Below are 15,857 nucleotides of genomic sequence, written 5' to 3' on the forward strand. Positions count from 1 at the left end.
AACCTAGACATTATATTAGAAAGCAGAGACATTATTTTGCTGACAAAGGTCCATATAGTCAGAGCTATGGTTTTTCCAGTAGTCATGGATGTGAGAGCTGGACCATAAAGAGAGGCTGAGTGCCAAAGAATTGATACTTTCAAATTGTGGTGCTGGAGAAGACTCCTAAGAGTCCCTTGGACAGTAAGGAGATCAAACCAGTCAACCCTAAAGGAAATCAACCCTGAATATTCATTGGAAGGACTGATGCTGAAGTTGAAGCTCTAATACTCTGACCACCTGATGTGAAGATCTGACTCACTGCAAAAGACCCTGATCCTGGGAAAGATTGAGGGCAGGAGGAGAAGGAACAACAGAGGATGAGACGGTTGGATGGCATCACCGACTTAATGGACATGAATTTGAGTAAACTCCAGGAGACAGTGAAGGACAGAGGAGCCTGGTGTGCTGCAATCCATGGGGTTACAAAGAGTTGGACATGACTTAGCAACTGAACAACTCCTTTATCTGTTGGCTCTTCTCAATAGCCCCATTACTGTCCTCTGTGGACCTATGTTCACCTTCTCCATTAGCTCCCAAGCTCCTCAAGGCACTCGATGAAGGTGCTGACTTAGGATCAAATGTCATCTGTGCAACTACATTAGTTGCTGTTGCTGCTTCTCTATCCACCAAAACAACAAGCCCCATCTTGCAGGCCATCTCCTCTCTTTCCTTTCCCTTCACTACAGAGGCGCTTCTTACAAACAGCAGGACTGCATGTACAGGGACTGCTGAGAGGCATCAAATACAGTTTGGTTCATGGACATGAGCCATGAAGCTGCTTAAGCAGATCAAGATAAATGTGCCCTGGAACCTGGGTCTCTTAACTTGAGACCAAGCATGTGTGGATTCCTGTGACAGAAAGGCTGAGGCTCCAGCACTCATCATACTCTCAGGATTATCTGTGACCCCCAAAGAGTTGACAATCATTAAGAACCAAGGCTCTAGGTGGTGAAGAGCCATAGAGCTTCACAGGGTATAGGGTTAGACCAACAGTCTCTGCAACTTGCTAAACAGTGACTTTGGTCAAGTCAGTGACCCCTTAAAGCCTCAATTTCTTCATCTATAAAATGATGATAACAATAGAACCCATTTCCCAGAGCCATAGTAAGTATTACATGAGTTTTTATAGGCAATGTATGAGTCCCTGGCACAGGATAAGGATCAGCAAATGGGCCTATTAGAGTTACTACAGCGCTTGGTGGCCAGCCTACAACAGTACTTCCTCAGCTCCTGCCCAGCTAGGAGCATTCCTTCCATCTCACAGCCCCCACCTACTTCTAAGGCATAAACCCATTTTTTTTCAGTTTAGATTTCCATGCAAATGGGCTAACAGAGTCTCCCCGGAAGTTCACCCATAGCCAGGACTTGCGACATTTTGCATTTCAATACTGGAGTCCTTTTATCTGTCTTTTTCCTCTGTCCACATACCAACCAGAGAAGCAACATCCAAAACAAGGATGAAACAAGATCTGGTCCCTGCAACCACCCTCTGCAGGGACTCTGGCCTGTTGAGCATTTACTCAGTTAATCCCCTTATCTCCCTGTTAATAGTTCAAGGAAAACCAAACAAGGTCCCTTGCCTAAGTCAGCTGCTCCTCATTCAGGGGAGATTTATGTAACCCAACCAAATACTCGAAGGACCAAGGGATTGTCCCCTTTTAACCTCCAGGAAATGCTGGCACCAAAGGCAGGGTGCTGTTGGTCCAGCACACTGACAAGGTGCTTCAGGCTATAGCCCAGTGAGTGTGGGCACACCCTTCCCCATGTGTCATGTCCCATCTGATTTCCAGACAAAACCAGGATGAGGATTTGGCATCAGGTGCACAGGATGATGGACTCTCATGATCCAGGGAAGCGATTAAGATCTTCCTAGGTCTGGGTCAAACTGGGAAAGATTAATGGGGAAGAATTATATACCAACCCCTTGCTCCCAGAGACAAGACACCTCTGCAAGCATCAGCTTAACTCTCTGCCCTTCCAGCCAGGTCCCTAGAAAGTGCTGAGAACAGGAAGTAAAGCTGCAAGAACTACATTGATGGAGGGCAAAAGTCCTACCTTAGGTATAGGAATTTCACAACTTTTCTGAGAATCGACGGTCTGGATTCAAAGAGATATGGGTCAAAATTCAACAACTTGCCCAAGATCACAACCTCAGCAAGTGGCAGAGCCAGGAAGTGGGATCCAAACAAATCCCAATTTTTCTGACACTAAATTCTGTGCGACTTCCACTACACTGCCTTCCTTGCTTATGATAATTCCAGAGAAAGACTAGCCTAGCAGATGAAAAAGCTGAGTTTTCCCTAAAATGGTTACATCAGCAAGGGATTAGGGTAACATTGATATAAAATCAAATATGCATTTGCTCATCAACCTTTGAGGTTCCAAACGAAAAAGCAGAATTACCTCCTAGACCCACAAACTGAGTGTATATTTCATAGTATGTGCTTTTCCTTTTTGGCAAAATCAGAAAATCACAACTGGTAGAATGTTTTCAGGTGTTGTTTTTTTTTTTTAACTTGAAAATGTATAATGTGTACTAGCAAATTAGCAGATGAATAACTGTCAGTATGTGCCCTGAAAGACATGGGATCAGATTGGGAACACAATTCAAATGTGACCCCAGCCCCACCACTTCCCTGAAGAACTGTATCCTATACACCTATGGGGCTGGTTCTTTACCAGCTGAGCTACTAGAGAAGCTGCTTGCTCCTTGGAAGAAAAGCTGTGACCAACCTAGACAGAATAATAAAAAGCAGAGACATTACTTTGCTGACAAAGGTCCATCTATTCAAAGCTATGGTTTTTCCAGTAGTCATGTACAGATGTGAGACCATAAAGAAAGCTGAGCACCAAAGAATTGATGCTTTTGAACTGTGGTGTTAGAGAAGACTCTCGAAAGTTCCTTGGACTTCAAGGAGATCAAACCCATCTATCCTAAAGGAAATCAGTCCTGAATATTCATAGGAAGGACTGATGCTGAAGCTGAAGCTCCAATACTTTGGCTACCTGATGTGAAGAACTGATTCATTGGAAAAGACCCTGATGCTGGGAAAGACTGAAGGTGGGAGGAAAGGGGAAGACAGAGGATGAAATTGTAGGATGGTATCACCGACTCGATGGACATGAGTTTGAACAAGCTCTGGGAGTTGGTGATGGACAGGGAAGCCTGGAGAGCTGCAGTCCATGAGGTCACAGAGAGTCGGACACAACTAAGAGACTGAAATGATGGAGCTGATGGGCTGTGGATGGAGCTGGATAATGACAGGAAAAGTCACTGGGGCCATGGAATAAAGGTCCCAGCTAAACTCCCCCACAAATGCTGATCTTTCAGATTGGGGCATTTTTGCAGTGTTAATCCATCTAGCAAGCTCAAGCAGAAGAGAAAGATTGAGATTGTGGGGTAACAACCATGAAAAAATAAAATGAAAGTGTTAGTCGCTTCTTTGCAACCCCATGGACTGTAGCCTACCAGGCTCCACTATTTATGGAATTCTCTAGGCAAGAATACTGAAGTGGATAACCATTCCCTTCTCCTGGGAATCTTCCCGACCCAGGGATTGAACCCAGGTCTCCTGCATTGCAGGCAGATACTGTCTGAGCCACCAAGGAAGCCCCACAACAAACATATGGGGTAAGCATTATTCCCCTTTTATAGAGATGAGTAAGCTCAGTAAAAAGAACCTAAGTCACTTGCCCAAGGTGACTACCTGTGTTGAAGCTAGAGCATGTGTTCTTAGCCGCTATTATACTCTCTATGCTCACTGAAAAGGCCATCATCCAAACACATGATTAGGAGTCAGATGACGTGAGTTTTATTTCATCGCTGTCACTTAATAGATATGTGACCTTAGGCAAGCCCCTGAACTTTTCTGAGTTCTTATTTACTTATTAAGAAATTAAAGCAAATGATCACAATGATAAAGTCCATTATACAAGGTTGTTATGAGAATCAAATAGAATAATATTAGTCGATCTGAGATATTCTATACAAATGCTGCTTAAAATTATATGTCCCATGATTTGCAACTGTGTGATAAAAACATAATGTATGTGAAAAAGCCTGGCAGGGACCAGATGACAGTGATGTTAAGGTATCGCCTTAGGGAGCTTTTTTAATCACCCCTCTCTGAGCTATCAGTAAGACTATTTTATTTTCATGATTGAAAATGTATGAAACAGATGTGGCTATTATTATAACTACTATTATCACCATTCACTAGGGCTGAAAATGGTTTCCTGAGTTGATGGCTTATCAAATAATCGGAAGCCTAGCTGTTCTGTTCCAAACCGTTTTCCGTGTTTCCTAAAGAGAGTTATGGGAAAGGTCACATTTAGTCCCTGCCCTTTGCCTGAATTTTGGTTGCCAGTGGTGAGCCTCAGGCGGGATGCTCAGATACTCACATTCATGTTGTTCATAGGGTGGATAGCTCAGCCGCACGGAGATCAGGATCAGGAAGATGAATAGCGGCCAGGCCACTTCAAGAAACAGCTGACACTGAATGGGAAAAAGACAAAGCACTGTGAATTAAACAAACATGGATGCCTAACACTATTGAGCTTTGGGAAATCCATGAAAAGATGAATTAAACAATGAATCTACTTATCCGGCCTCTCTTACCACTCTCTAAGCTTTAATGATACTGAACTGTTTGTAGTTCTCACCTTATACACCTTACTATTATTCCATACCTCTGTGTTTTCCCTACGAAAGGGAAGCTGCCTCCCATCCTGCTTCATCTGGCTCACTTCCACTCACCCTTCAAGACTCAACCAGGCACAATTTCCTTTACTAAAATCTCAGGCAGAGCGGGAAGCCCTTCTGCTGTGCTCCCAGAGTAACCCATAAATCCTCCTCCCATAACAGTTTCCCTGAGCCCCTGAAATCGTGTTTTTGTTACTGGCTTCCTCACTACGATATGAGCAGCCTGAAAGCAAGCACTGGATCGATTCATCTTTGTGCCTCCACAGCCTTAGCACAGTGTCAGGTATGTTATGACCACCTGGTGAAAAAAGACAGCCTGTGCAAGCTGCTGTGCTAAATACACAAAAGCTCAGCTCTAAAGGAACGAATGAAGTTGCCCCCTGTGCGGCTGAGAAGAAGGCTCCAAAGGACAACGGAAATTCACACTCAGCTCCATGTTGACCTGTGTGCCATCAGGGCTGGAAATATCTGGGAAGCACGCAAAGTCCTTCCCCATCCATCAAAATCTAGTCACCATCTTCTCCAGTGGGTTAGATGGCCACTGAACGTGAGTGAGTGTTATTCGCTGGTTAAAGCAAAGGGGTTTCTCTAAAGGAAATCTGCTTCAGTGAGCTACCAGGGGATAAATAAGCACAGGGACAGGGCAGAAATCATGAGAATAATCTAACTGAACCTGTGGTGTTCAGACAACTAGTTCCACTGCCTGAAGCCTCGCTTCTATCATGCCTTTCAGCTCTAGACTCCAATGTTCTAATTAGGAAGAACACGAAAAGCCCAGGAGATTCTCGGGCCCTTGTGGATGAGGGTAACTACAACTGTGTCTTCAGAGCCATAAAGCCAAGAGAACACAGATATTAAATCTTTCCTTTTATTTAAATAGATTTTTTTTTGATCCCCAAGTCCATATACTTTTATTGTGGAAAATTTGAAATTAAAAAAATACAGAAAAGTAGAAACAATAAATATAAATCAGTTACTCCTACTTCCTGGAGATAATCTCTAGTAAATTAAGCTAATAATGGTTCTCCATTAATATTTTTGTCTTTCTTTTCTATTCATACATAAATAATATTCTTTCTCTACAAAATTAAGATTATACAGCATATATAATTTTGTATTTTGCTTTTTCATTGAATATCATACTGGGAATGTTCCCCATGACATAAAATATTCTCTTAAAATATGGATTTTAATGGCCACTTGATACTCCACACTATGAATAGATCATAATTCATTTAATCTTGCTTCAGCTTGGTTTCATTTTTTGTTTATTATTTGTTGTTGGATTTCTGGTATTTTAGATTCCAAAGACCTTTGATATGGTTCTACATTAAATTCTTTTTTAAATCTTCTTTATAGAAGGAAATACATGGATGAGAGCAGTGGATGTCCTAGGATGGTAAGAACATGCATGGGTAAGGTTTTTCTGAACACTTTCCTGTGCTTTCTAAATTTTCCATAATAAGCATGTATTACTTTTTTTGTAGAACAAAAAACACTGCTACCACATAACTATGAAGAATAATTTGCTCTAGATAGCACATCAGGAAAAAACAGACACATAGGTCCTTCTTTGGAAGAAAGCGTGCTCTCAATGGGATTTCCAAGACCAAAGATGGGGCTGGTCTTGCTAAGTATTTCTGTAAATAACCCCAAAGAAGCAACATTCAGTGTTGCTTTCAAATGACATTCTACCAACTGAGCTGCAGGTCCCTTCTTGGGCTCCCCAGGTACCCGGAGCCTCTATCAGCATTTGGCACAGCAGGAGCTTCTCCCCTAGAGTCACCTTCTTCTCACTAAGCCTGCCTCAAGATAAGGGCTTTAAAATGTGTGCTGAGTGAGAGAATGAACTGAAGTTTACGAAACAATAAGGATGGAAATGTAAGTCAGTTGAGCCCTTTAGGAAAGCAACTTAGCCATATGCATTCAAAAGATATGTTTATCCCCTTTGACCAAAGAATATTCCTAGGAATTCATCACACAGAACTAAGTTTAAAATGTCAAAAAGCTACATACATTTAGTTATTCATTCATTTAGACAGTATAATCAGAAAATATTGGAAACAACTTAATTGCACAGCAATAGGGAAATGATTAAATTATGTCACATCTACTTAACCTTATACAGTTATTACAACAATGTTTATGAAACACAGATACTATGAACCATGTAATATTAAGCAAATGAAGCAGAACACAAAATTATGCATTCCAAGCTTACAGCTAAATAAAATCACTTACAAATATTAACAAAAGAGAGTACAACTTTTAAAAAGCAGGTTAACTGTGAATAAATTCAGAAAAGAACTCCATAAAATAAAACCAAAACTAAATAAAGAGTATGAGTAAGATAGTCATCAATCTTGAAGCTCTGAAACTGCCATGTACACTTTGGGGATAAATAATATTTACCACTTATTTAGAGTCCAATGTGTAACAGGCACCTTATAATAAATGGATTATTTCATTTAATCCTGCAAACAACCCTGAGATGTAGGAAGCATAATTATCTCCCTTTTATGTGACAAAACTAAAGCTCAAGAAAGGGTAAGTCACAGAGACAGTTAGCAGCAGGGTTGAGAGGAACAGCTAGTCTTGCCCAACTTAGGAAACCAGTGACTCAGCAGAGAAATAACCCCACTAAGTCATGATCAAAGCATATCAACAGGTTCCACAAAGGCAAAATGAGCTCACGGCCTACAGATTTATAATAGTGACAGTCAATATTGAGCACCTACTCTGCACCGGGGATTTATATACATCTCGTCTCTAATATTTAATTTTCACAATAACTCTGTGAGGTAGCTGGTATCATTAGATTGGGGCAGGTTCTGAGCCATAGCCTGGTAAGAGAGTGCACCAGAGTTTGAACCCAGGTCTACTGATTCCTACATGCTTTTGCACCCCTCATGCTGCCTCTCATCTAGCTATGTTTGGGACATATACCTTTCAAGACAGCCACTTAAAAGGAATCTGGTGTTCACCAGCCCTCCTACGCACTGATCTGACTCAATGAATCAAGTCTTAGGTTCCTGGACATCTCTGCAGTCCCACATCTAGGACACCGCAGGGGAACTGATACTCAAAATATGTTGATTGACTGGGAAAAAAAAAAACAATGGATCTTTCCCATGGTACTGACAGCAAACAGTACAAAGTATATCTTGCAAATCATTCCCAGCAACTGAGTATAAGCAGATTAGGCAAAGAGGTAAGAACAAGACCGACAATAATAATGATAGCTAATACTTAAATAGGTCTTACCATGATGCATCAGTGCAGGGCTTCCCAGGTGGTGCTAGAGGTAAAGAACCTGCTTGCCAATGCAAGAGATGTTAAGAAAGGCGGGTTCAATCCCTGGGTTGGGAAGATCCCCTGGAGCAGGGCATGGCAACCCACTCCAGTATTCTTCTCTGGAGAATCCCATGGACAGAGGAGCCTGGTGGGCTACTGTCCATAGGGTCGCAAAGAGTCGGAGACAACTGAAGTGACTTAGCATTCATGTATCAGTGTTCTGAGTGGTTTAGATATATAAACTCAGTGAATCATCAAACAACCCTGTTAATACTATTATAAATCCCATTTCACAGATGAGGCTCAAAGAGTTAATAAATTTGGATACAAATTTGGTAAATAGTGCCAGAATTCAAAACCAGTCCAACTCAAGGGTATGTTTTAAACCACTAGGTACCCCAATCTCCTTATCCCCTGCCCCATTACCAGAGTATCTAGATTTTTGATCCTTATAAGCCTTACTGAGCTGAGACACTAACATGTATTAATGAAGAGACGATCTCCAAGAGACAGCACTCAAACCAGAGAACTCATAAAAGACACAATTCTAGCCATGCACTTTTACTCTGAACTTCTAAAATGATTTCTGTCACTGAATACAGAATTTGCCTTCTAAACTCAGGGAGATGTTCCAGGTTTTTCTTTACCAGTAGCTTCCCTCTTGAAACCTAATTTGACTTCTGGTTCCACATATGGAATGCCATTTTGGTTGCACTTATTATCAAAATCAGATTTCATCCCCCATCTCTAAACTTAGCATTTTTACTTCAAGTAGGCCTTCATAAATAGCTTGGAAATAAGACAGACACTTTATGATTCAGTTCAGTTCAGTTCAATCATTCAGCCGTGTCCAACTCTTTGAGACCACATGGACTGCAGCAAGCCAGGCTTCTGCAACACCCAGAGCTTACTCAAACATGTCTGTTGAGTCGGTGATGCCATCCAACCATCTCATCCTCAGTTGTCCCCTTCTCCTCCTGCCCTCAATCTTTCCCAGCATCAGGGTCTTTTCAAATGAGTCAGTGCTTTGCATCAAGTGGCCAAAGTATTGGAGTTTCAGCTTCAGCATAAGTCCATCCAGTGAATATTCAGGACTGATTTCCTCTAGGATTGACTGGTTGAATCTCCTTGGTGTCCAATGGACTCAAGCGTCTTCCCCAATACCACAGTTCAAAAGCATCAATTCTTCTGTGCTTAGCTTTCTTTATAGTCCAATTCTCACATCCATACATGACTACTTTGACTAGACGGACTTTGTTGGCAAAGTCATGTCTCTGCTTAACATGTTTTCTAGGTTGGTCATAGCTGTTCTTCCAAGGAGCAAGCGTCTTTTAATTTCATGGCTGCAGTCACTATCTGCAGGGATTCTGGAGCCCAAGAAAATAAAGTCTGTCACTGTATCCATTGTTTCCCCATCTATTTGCCATGAAGTGATGGGACCAGAAGCCATGATCTTAGTTTTCTGAATATTGAGTTTTAAGCTAACTTTTTCACTCTCCTCTTTCACTTTCATCAAGAGGTCCTTTAGTTCTTCTTCACTTTCTGCCATATGGGTGATGTCATCTGCATATCTGAGGTTATTGATATTTCTCCCGGCAATCTTGATTCCAGCTTGTGCTTCATCCAGTCCAGCATTTCTCATGATGTACTCTGCATAGAAGTTAAATAAGCAGGGTGACAATATACAGCCTTGGCACACTCCTTTCCCAATTTGGAACCAGTCTGCTATTCCATGTACAGATCTAACTATTACTTCTTGACCTGCATACAGATTTCTCAGGAGGTAGGCCAGGTAGTCTGGTATTCCCATCTCTTTCAGAATTTTCCACAGTTTATTGTGATCCACACAGTCAAAGGCTTTGGCATAGTCAATAAAGCAGAAATAGATGTTTTTCTGGAACTCTCTTGCTTTTTCAATGATCCAACAGATGTTGGCAATTTAATCTCTGGTTCCTCTGCCTTTTCTTAAATCCAGCTTGAACATCTGGAAGTTCACAGTTCACGTACTATTGAAGCCTGCCTTGGAGAATTTTGAGCATTATTTTGCTAACGTATGAGATGAGTACAATTGTGTCGTAGTTTGAGCATTCTTTGGCATTGCCTTTCTTTGGGATTGGAATGAAAACCGACATTTTCCAGTCCTGTGGCCACTGCTGAGTTTTCCAAATTTCCTGACATATTGAGTGCAGCACTTTCATAGCATCATCTTTTAGGATTTGAAATACCTGAACTGGAATTCTATCACCTCCACTAGCTTTGTTCGTAGTGATGCTTTCAAGGGCCCACATGACTTCACATTCCAGGATGTCTGGCTCTAGGTGAGTGATCACACCATCATGATTATCTGGGTCATGAAGATCTTTTTTTGTACAGTTCTTCTGTGTATTCTTGCCACCTCTTCTTAATATCTTCTGCTTCTGTTAGGTCCATACCATTTCTGTCCTTTATTGAGCCCATCTTTGCATGAAATGTTCCCTTGGTGTCTCTAATTTTCTTGAAGAGATCTCTAGTCTTTCCCATTCCATTGTTTTCCTCTATTTCTTTGCACTGATCACTAAGGAAGGCTTTCTTATCTCTCCTGCTATTCTCTGGAACTCTGCATTCAGATGTTTATGTCTTTCCTTTTCTCCTTTGTTTGTTTGCTTCTTTTCTTTCCACAGCTATTTTTAAGGCCTCCTCAGACAGCCATTTTGTGTTTTTGTATTTCTTTTTCTTGGGGATGGTCTTGATCCCTGTTTCCTGTACAAGGTCGTGAACCTCCGTCCATAGTCTATCCGGCACTCTGTCTATCAGATCTAGTCCCTTAAATCTATTTTCCACTTCTACTGTATAAGGGCTTCCCTGGTAGCTCAGAGGTTAAAGCGTCTGCCCACGATGTGGGAGACCCGGGTTCAATCCCTGGGTAGGGAAGATACTATGGAGAAGGAAATGGCAGCCCACTCCAGTACTCTTGCGTGGAGAATCTCATGGATGGAGGAGCCTGGTAGGCTACAGTCCACGAGGTCGCAAAGAGTCGGACATGACTGAGCAACTTCACTTTTCACTTTCCACTGTATAATTGTAAGGAATTTGACTTAGGTCATACCTGAATGGTCTAGTGGTTTCCCTACTTTCTTCAGTTTAAGTCTGAATTTGGCAATAAGGAGTTCAACTCCTGATCTTGTTTTTGTTGACTGTATAGAGCTTCTCCATCTTTGGCTGCAAAGAATATAATCAACTGATTTTGGTATTGACCATCTGGTGATGTCCATGTGTAGAGCCTTCTCTTGTGTTATTAGAGAGTGTTTGCTATGACCAGTGCGTTCTCTTGGCAAAACTCTATTAGCCTTTGCCCTGCTTCATTCTGTACTGCAAGGCCAAATTTGCCTGTTACTCCAAGTATGTCTTGACTTTCTTCTTTTGCATCCCAGTCCCCTATAATGAAAAGGACATCTTTTTTGGGTTTTAGTTCTAGAAGGTCATATAGGTCTTCATAGAATGATTCAACTTCAGCTTCTTCAGCATTACTGATTGGGGCATGGACTTGGATTACTGTGATTTTGAATGGTTTTGGAAATGAACAGAGATCATTCTGTCATTTTTGAGACTGCATCCAAGTACTGCATTTTGGACTCTTTTGTTGATTATGATGGCTACTCCATTTCTTCTAAGGGATTCCTGCCCACAGTAGTAGATGTATTGGTCACCTGAGTTAAATTCACCCACACTAAATGGCAACCCACTCCAGTACTCTTGCCTAGAAAATCCCATGGACGGAGGAGCCTGGTGTCCATGGGGTCACAAAGAGCTGGACACGACTGAGCGACTTCACTTCACTTTGTTACACACACACTATGGTTACACACTTTTGAATCTTACTCTATTATGTATTCACCTCCCTCCATGCCTGCCCCCACCACAGAGTGGAAGAAATGGAGAGGAACACTGTTTTTGTAAAGGTGCTTCTTAACAAAGTCAGAAACCCAGAAACCTTATTTCAGATTGGGTATTAAAATTAAAATTCTGATGATTAAGTAAACAGCTACACTGAGCTGCTCTGGGGACTTCCCCTCTCATTACTCCTCAGCAACAACATGGGGATATAATGCACAAGCACTTCTAGAGCACGGTACTTCTCAACTCTTGACATAGGGGGCCAGATAATGGTTGTGAGGGGTTCTCCTATGAATGGTAGAATGTTCCCCTCCATCCCTGGCCTCTACCAGTAGACACCAACCACCCCTACCCAGGACTGTAACAACCAAACAATGTCTCTAGACATTATCCAATGTCCCTGGGACATTAAAATAGCACTAGGCTACTTCTAGAATTTGATAAGGTAATAGGATTCAATGGGGAAAAGAAACTGATGAAAATATGGAAGACTATTCTGAGAGGTAAAGAAGGAAACATGAGACAGTGAGTTTCCCAAGATAACAGAAAATTCATCAAAGCAATGGCACACTCTAGGCTCTGTCAGCATCACAGTGAACACTTTTCAACATACACTTCAATTAAATTAAACTGAAATCTTAAAAGATCAAATCAGAGAAATGCTGAAGGGAAAAACAAATATGAAAGCCAGGCCTACCCTCCCACAACTGTAAAGCTTCATGCAGAGACACTGGATTTTTCAATTGGTTTGATCTTTGGAAGGACATCTGACCATATATGTCAAGGGCCACTTCCCTTTGACCTAGTAATCATACTCCTGAGATTCCGGCCTAAGAAAATAATATAAAAATAAGAAAAGGCTATATGTATAAAATCTTTATAGTAACTTACTTATAATGGCAAACACAAGAAATATCTCAAAGTTGGCAATAATGTATGAGGTTATAAAATGAAAACTGCATGGATCCCTGTATTGCTACCAGGAATGTCACTGGCATTATTGCATGGTAGATTTGGGGTCAAAACTTCTAGTCCCTCCTCTTAATGATGTACTAATTTATAATACTTCCTTCATCTATGAAACAGAAATTGTAATGAATACCTCTCAGGATTGCTGTGAAAATCAAGAAGATAACAGGTACAAGAGTACTTTCAAAAGTATAAAATACAACCTATACATCAAGAATCATAATTATTATAATATGAAGATTATTTGGAAATACACAACATACACGCCATGCTAAGTCGCTTCAGTCATGTCTGACTCTTCGGGACCCCATGGACCGTAGCCACTCAGGCTCCTCTGTCCATGGAATTTTCCAGGCAAGAATACATGCCCTCCTCCAGGAGATCTTCCCAACCCAAGGATCAAACCCGAGTCTCATGTCTCCTGTACTGGCATGTGGGTTTTTTATGGCGAGGCCACCTGGGAAGCCCAAAAACAGAGCACAAAATGGCACATGTGTATGCTCAGGCTGTCATCCTTCAGGTCCCCTCAATGCCAAGGACCACACAATCTGATCCTTGTCATCATGACCTACCTACCTCGGGGGACTCCTTTTGCACATTATATAAAAATAAGCTGTCCTCTGCCAGCTCCATGACCTGACCCTGCCGACTCCCAGCTCACCCGCAGCCAGTCTTCCTTCAGTGCCACTGGTGCTCCTGTCCCTTGGCTCCAGGACATGCATTAGGCACGTGGCCTTCACACCCTGTCTCTCTGCCTGGAAGCCAGTGCCCCAGTGGCTGAGCTCCTGATCTTTCCCTGGCTAATTGCTGCTTAAACATCAAGGCACTCAGCTTAAATGTCATGACCTTTCATTCTAAATTAAGTCCCTACCCACAGTCTAGTGGTAACTGACATAGTAGGACAGTTTCTTTTTTTTTCCTTCACAGCACTTACCACAGCTATGATATTTCTACTTACGTGACAACATGCTTCATATCTGCTTTCCTGTAAGCTCTATGGAAGCAGGGATCCTGCCTGTCTGCTTCACCACTGTACACCCAGGACACTGTCTTACATGCAGTAGATGCTTAGCAAATATTTATTCAAAGGAAACAATAAATGGCTATTTGTGCTAATTGTCCTCATTCCATAGAAGGGGAAACTAAAAGTCAGGGAAAATGAGTTTCCCTAAGCCATGAAGCAGCAGCAGCAAGCCATTAAGGCATATAGTGGTCATGCTGGAATTAGAATTGAATTAAAATCAGATAATAATTAGAATTATTAGCTGGATTTGAACCAGCATTGCCAGGCCAGAACTAAGGACAGGGAAGAAATGTATCAGGCGAAACTGGAAGCTGGGAGGGTTAGTTTGCATCTACCATGTAAAATTCCCCAGTGGCTCTTAAATGAGGACTCAATTTGTATTTATTTGATTGCTTATTCCTTGTCACTGAACAGTACCCAAATATTGATACTCTAAAATATGCAGAAATTAAAATTATCTATTTCCTCAGCCACATGGCTAAACAGATCTAAGTGAGAAAATTAACACCAAAGGCAAAAAAGAAAGGCCATACGGCCATATTCTGTCCCATCTGTTCCACAGGCACCTTGATGTCTGGCTCAGCCTAAAACCAGATGGGGATCCGGAGAACTCCGAAGCCCCTCGCCTTTCCTGTCCCAAGCCCTATTTGTGCTCACTGACCACCACCCACACAAGTTAACTGTTACTTTGTACCCAAACTGAGCTTTGCACCCCTCTTACGCAACTCATTTTCAATGTATTCTTTGCCTAACAGGAGCAGCAGGAGCAGCAGAAAGCTACCCCTGGCTGATGGTCCCCATGAGTCTGCATAACGGGGGCACAAGAAAAGAGGTCCCCCAAATTCATTAGCAAATGAGGACACAGAGTGAATGAGCAAATGGCCACCTTTCAAAAAGGTTGCTCTGGGGTTTACTGTTCAGCACCCAGCTCCTACATCTTCTTCCGGTCTCCCTGCACATGCGGCCCCTCTAGCAGGGGCGCCTCCTCAAGATCTATAAACTAATGGCCCATTTAACACATTCACCCCTCACTGAGCAAATGCTTGTTAAGCATATCCCCAGTGCCAGGCTATGGAGCCAAGCGAGTACATCCAGGACCTCTGAGGGGGAAATTAAGCAATGATTCTGTACACTGTAGGTGAGAACTGTCATGGAGCTGCTAACTCCTTCCCCTGCCTACAGGGCAGGGCATGTTCTGAGCTAACAATGTGGAACCAAGACCCTAAACAGGTTTCACTGTCTACAGTCAATATATCTATAGATCCAAGCCATTTGGACTGGGAAGCAATTGAGATCCATGGGTATTAAATATGGGACAGCCAGCCCTTGAGATCCCTGGGTATTAAACCTCCTGTGCAGATAAGGCAAAGCCTGCTCAAAAGAACTTGTGCCTCTAGGGCCATCAGGAAATTGATTCTGGTGTTACTATGACTGATCCACTCAGGACCCCCTGCCCCACACCTGAAACCCCATTACCATCAACTGTACAAGGGTCAGGTCAGATCTTTCCAACCCTGACACCCTAAACTTCTGCAACCTGAAATAAATCACCTTTTTTTTTTTTTCTAGTTTGGCAAAACACATTTCCTGTAGAAAATCAGGAAGGAAGGTAAGGCAGACAAGCCAGCAGACCGTAGGTGTATATCCTAAGAACTCCTTCTGCGTCAGGATACTATGTCTTACTTCCCCTTCAATAAGAACTCTGCCACAGGGCCAAAAATTGCCTTTTATGAAGGCTGCCTATCTCTCTAATTGTAGCTCTTTTTAAACTGATAAGCAATATTGAGCAAGAAGCAGCAAGACTAACAGACACTAGCCCAGTCTGGATGGCCCAATCCCAAATCCTGTTCTGGGACCCTGTGCTCCTGATTCCTTAGTTGACCTTGGGGACATCCCTTCCCTGCTTTATCTGTAAAATGACAGGTTTGGGCTTGAGACTTTGCATTACTAAGA

At 42.1% G+C, this 15,857-nt stretch overlaps 1 protein-coding gene across 4 annotated transcripts in view; it reads right to left on the reverse strand.

Moving 5' to 3' along the window:
• ABCA1 (ATP binding cassette subfamily A member 1) overlaps nucleotides 1-15,857 on the reverse strand; it is a 131,530-nt gene that overhangs the window by 92,804 nt on the left and 22,869 nt on the right. For all 4 annotated transcript variants that reach the window (XM_018052543.1, XM_005684263.3, XM_018052542.1 and 1 more), the window contains one exon: nucleotides 4,444-4,537. In XM_018052543.1, coding sequence (XP_017908032.1) covers nucleotides 4,444-4,537 — 94 coding nt within the window. Of the gene's footprint in view, nucleotides 1-4,443; nucleotides 4,538-15,857 lie in introns of those variants that run through there.

The sequence above is a fragment of the Capra hircus genome, chromosome 8 (genome assembly GCF_001704415.2).
Source record: "Capra hircus breed San Clemente chromosome 8, ASM170441v1, whole genome shotgun sequence".
Classification (NCBI taxonomy): domain Eukaryota; kingdom Metazoa; phylum Chordata; class Mammalia; order Artiodactyla; family Bovidae; genus Capra; species Capra hircus.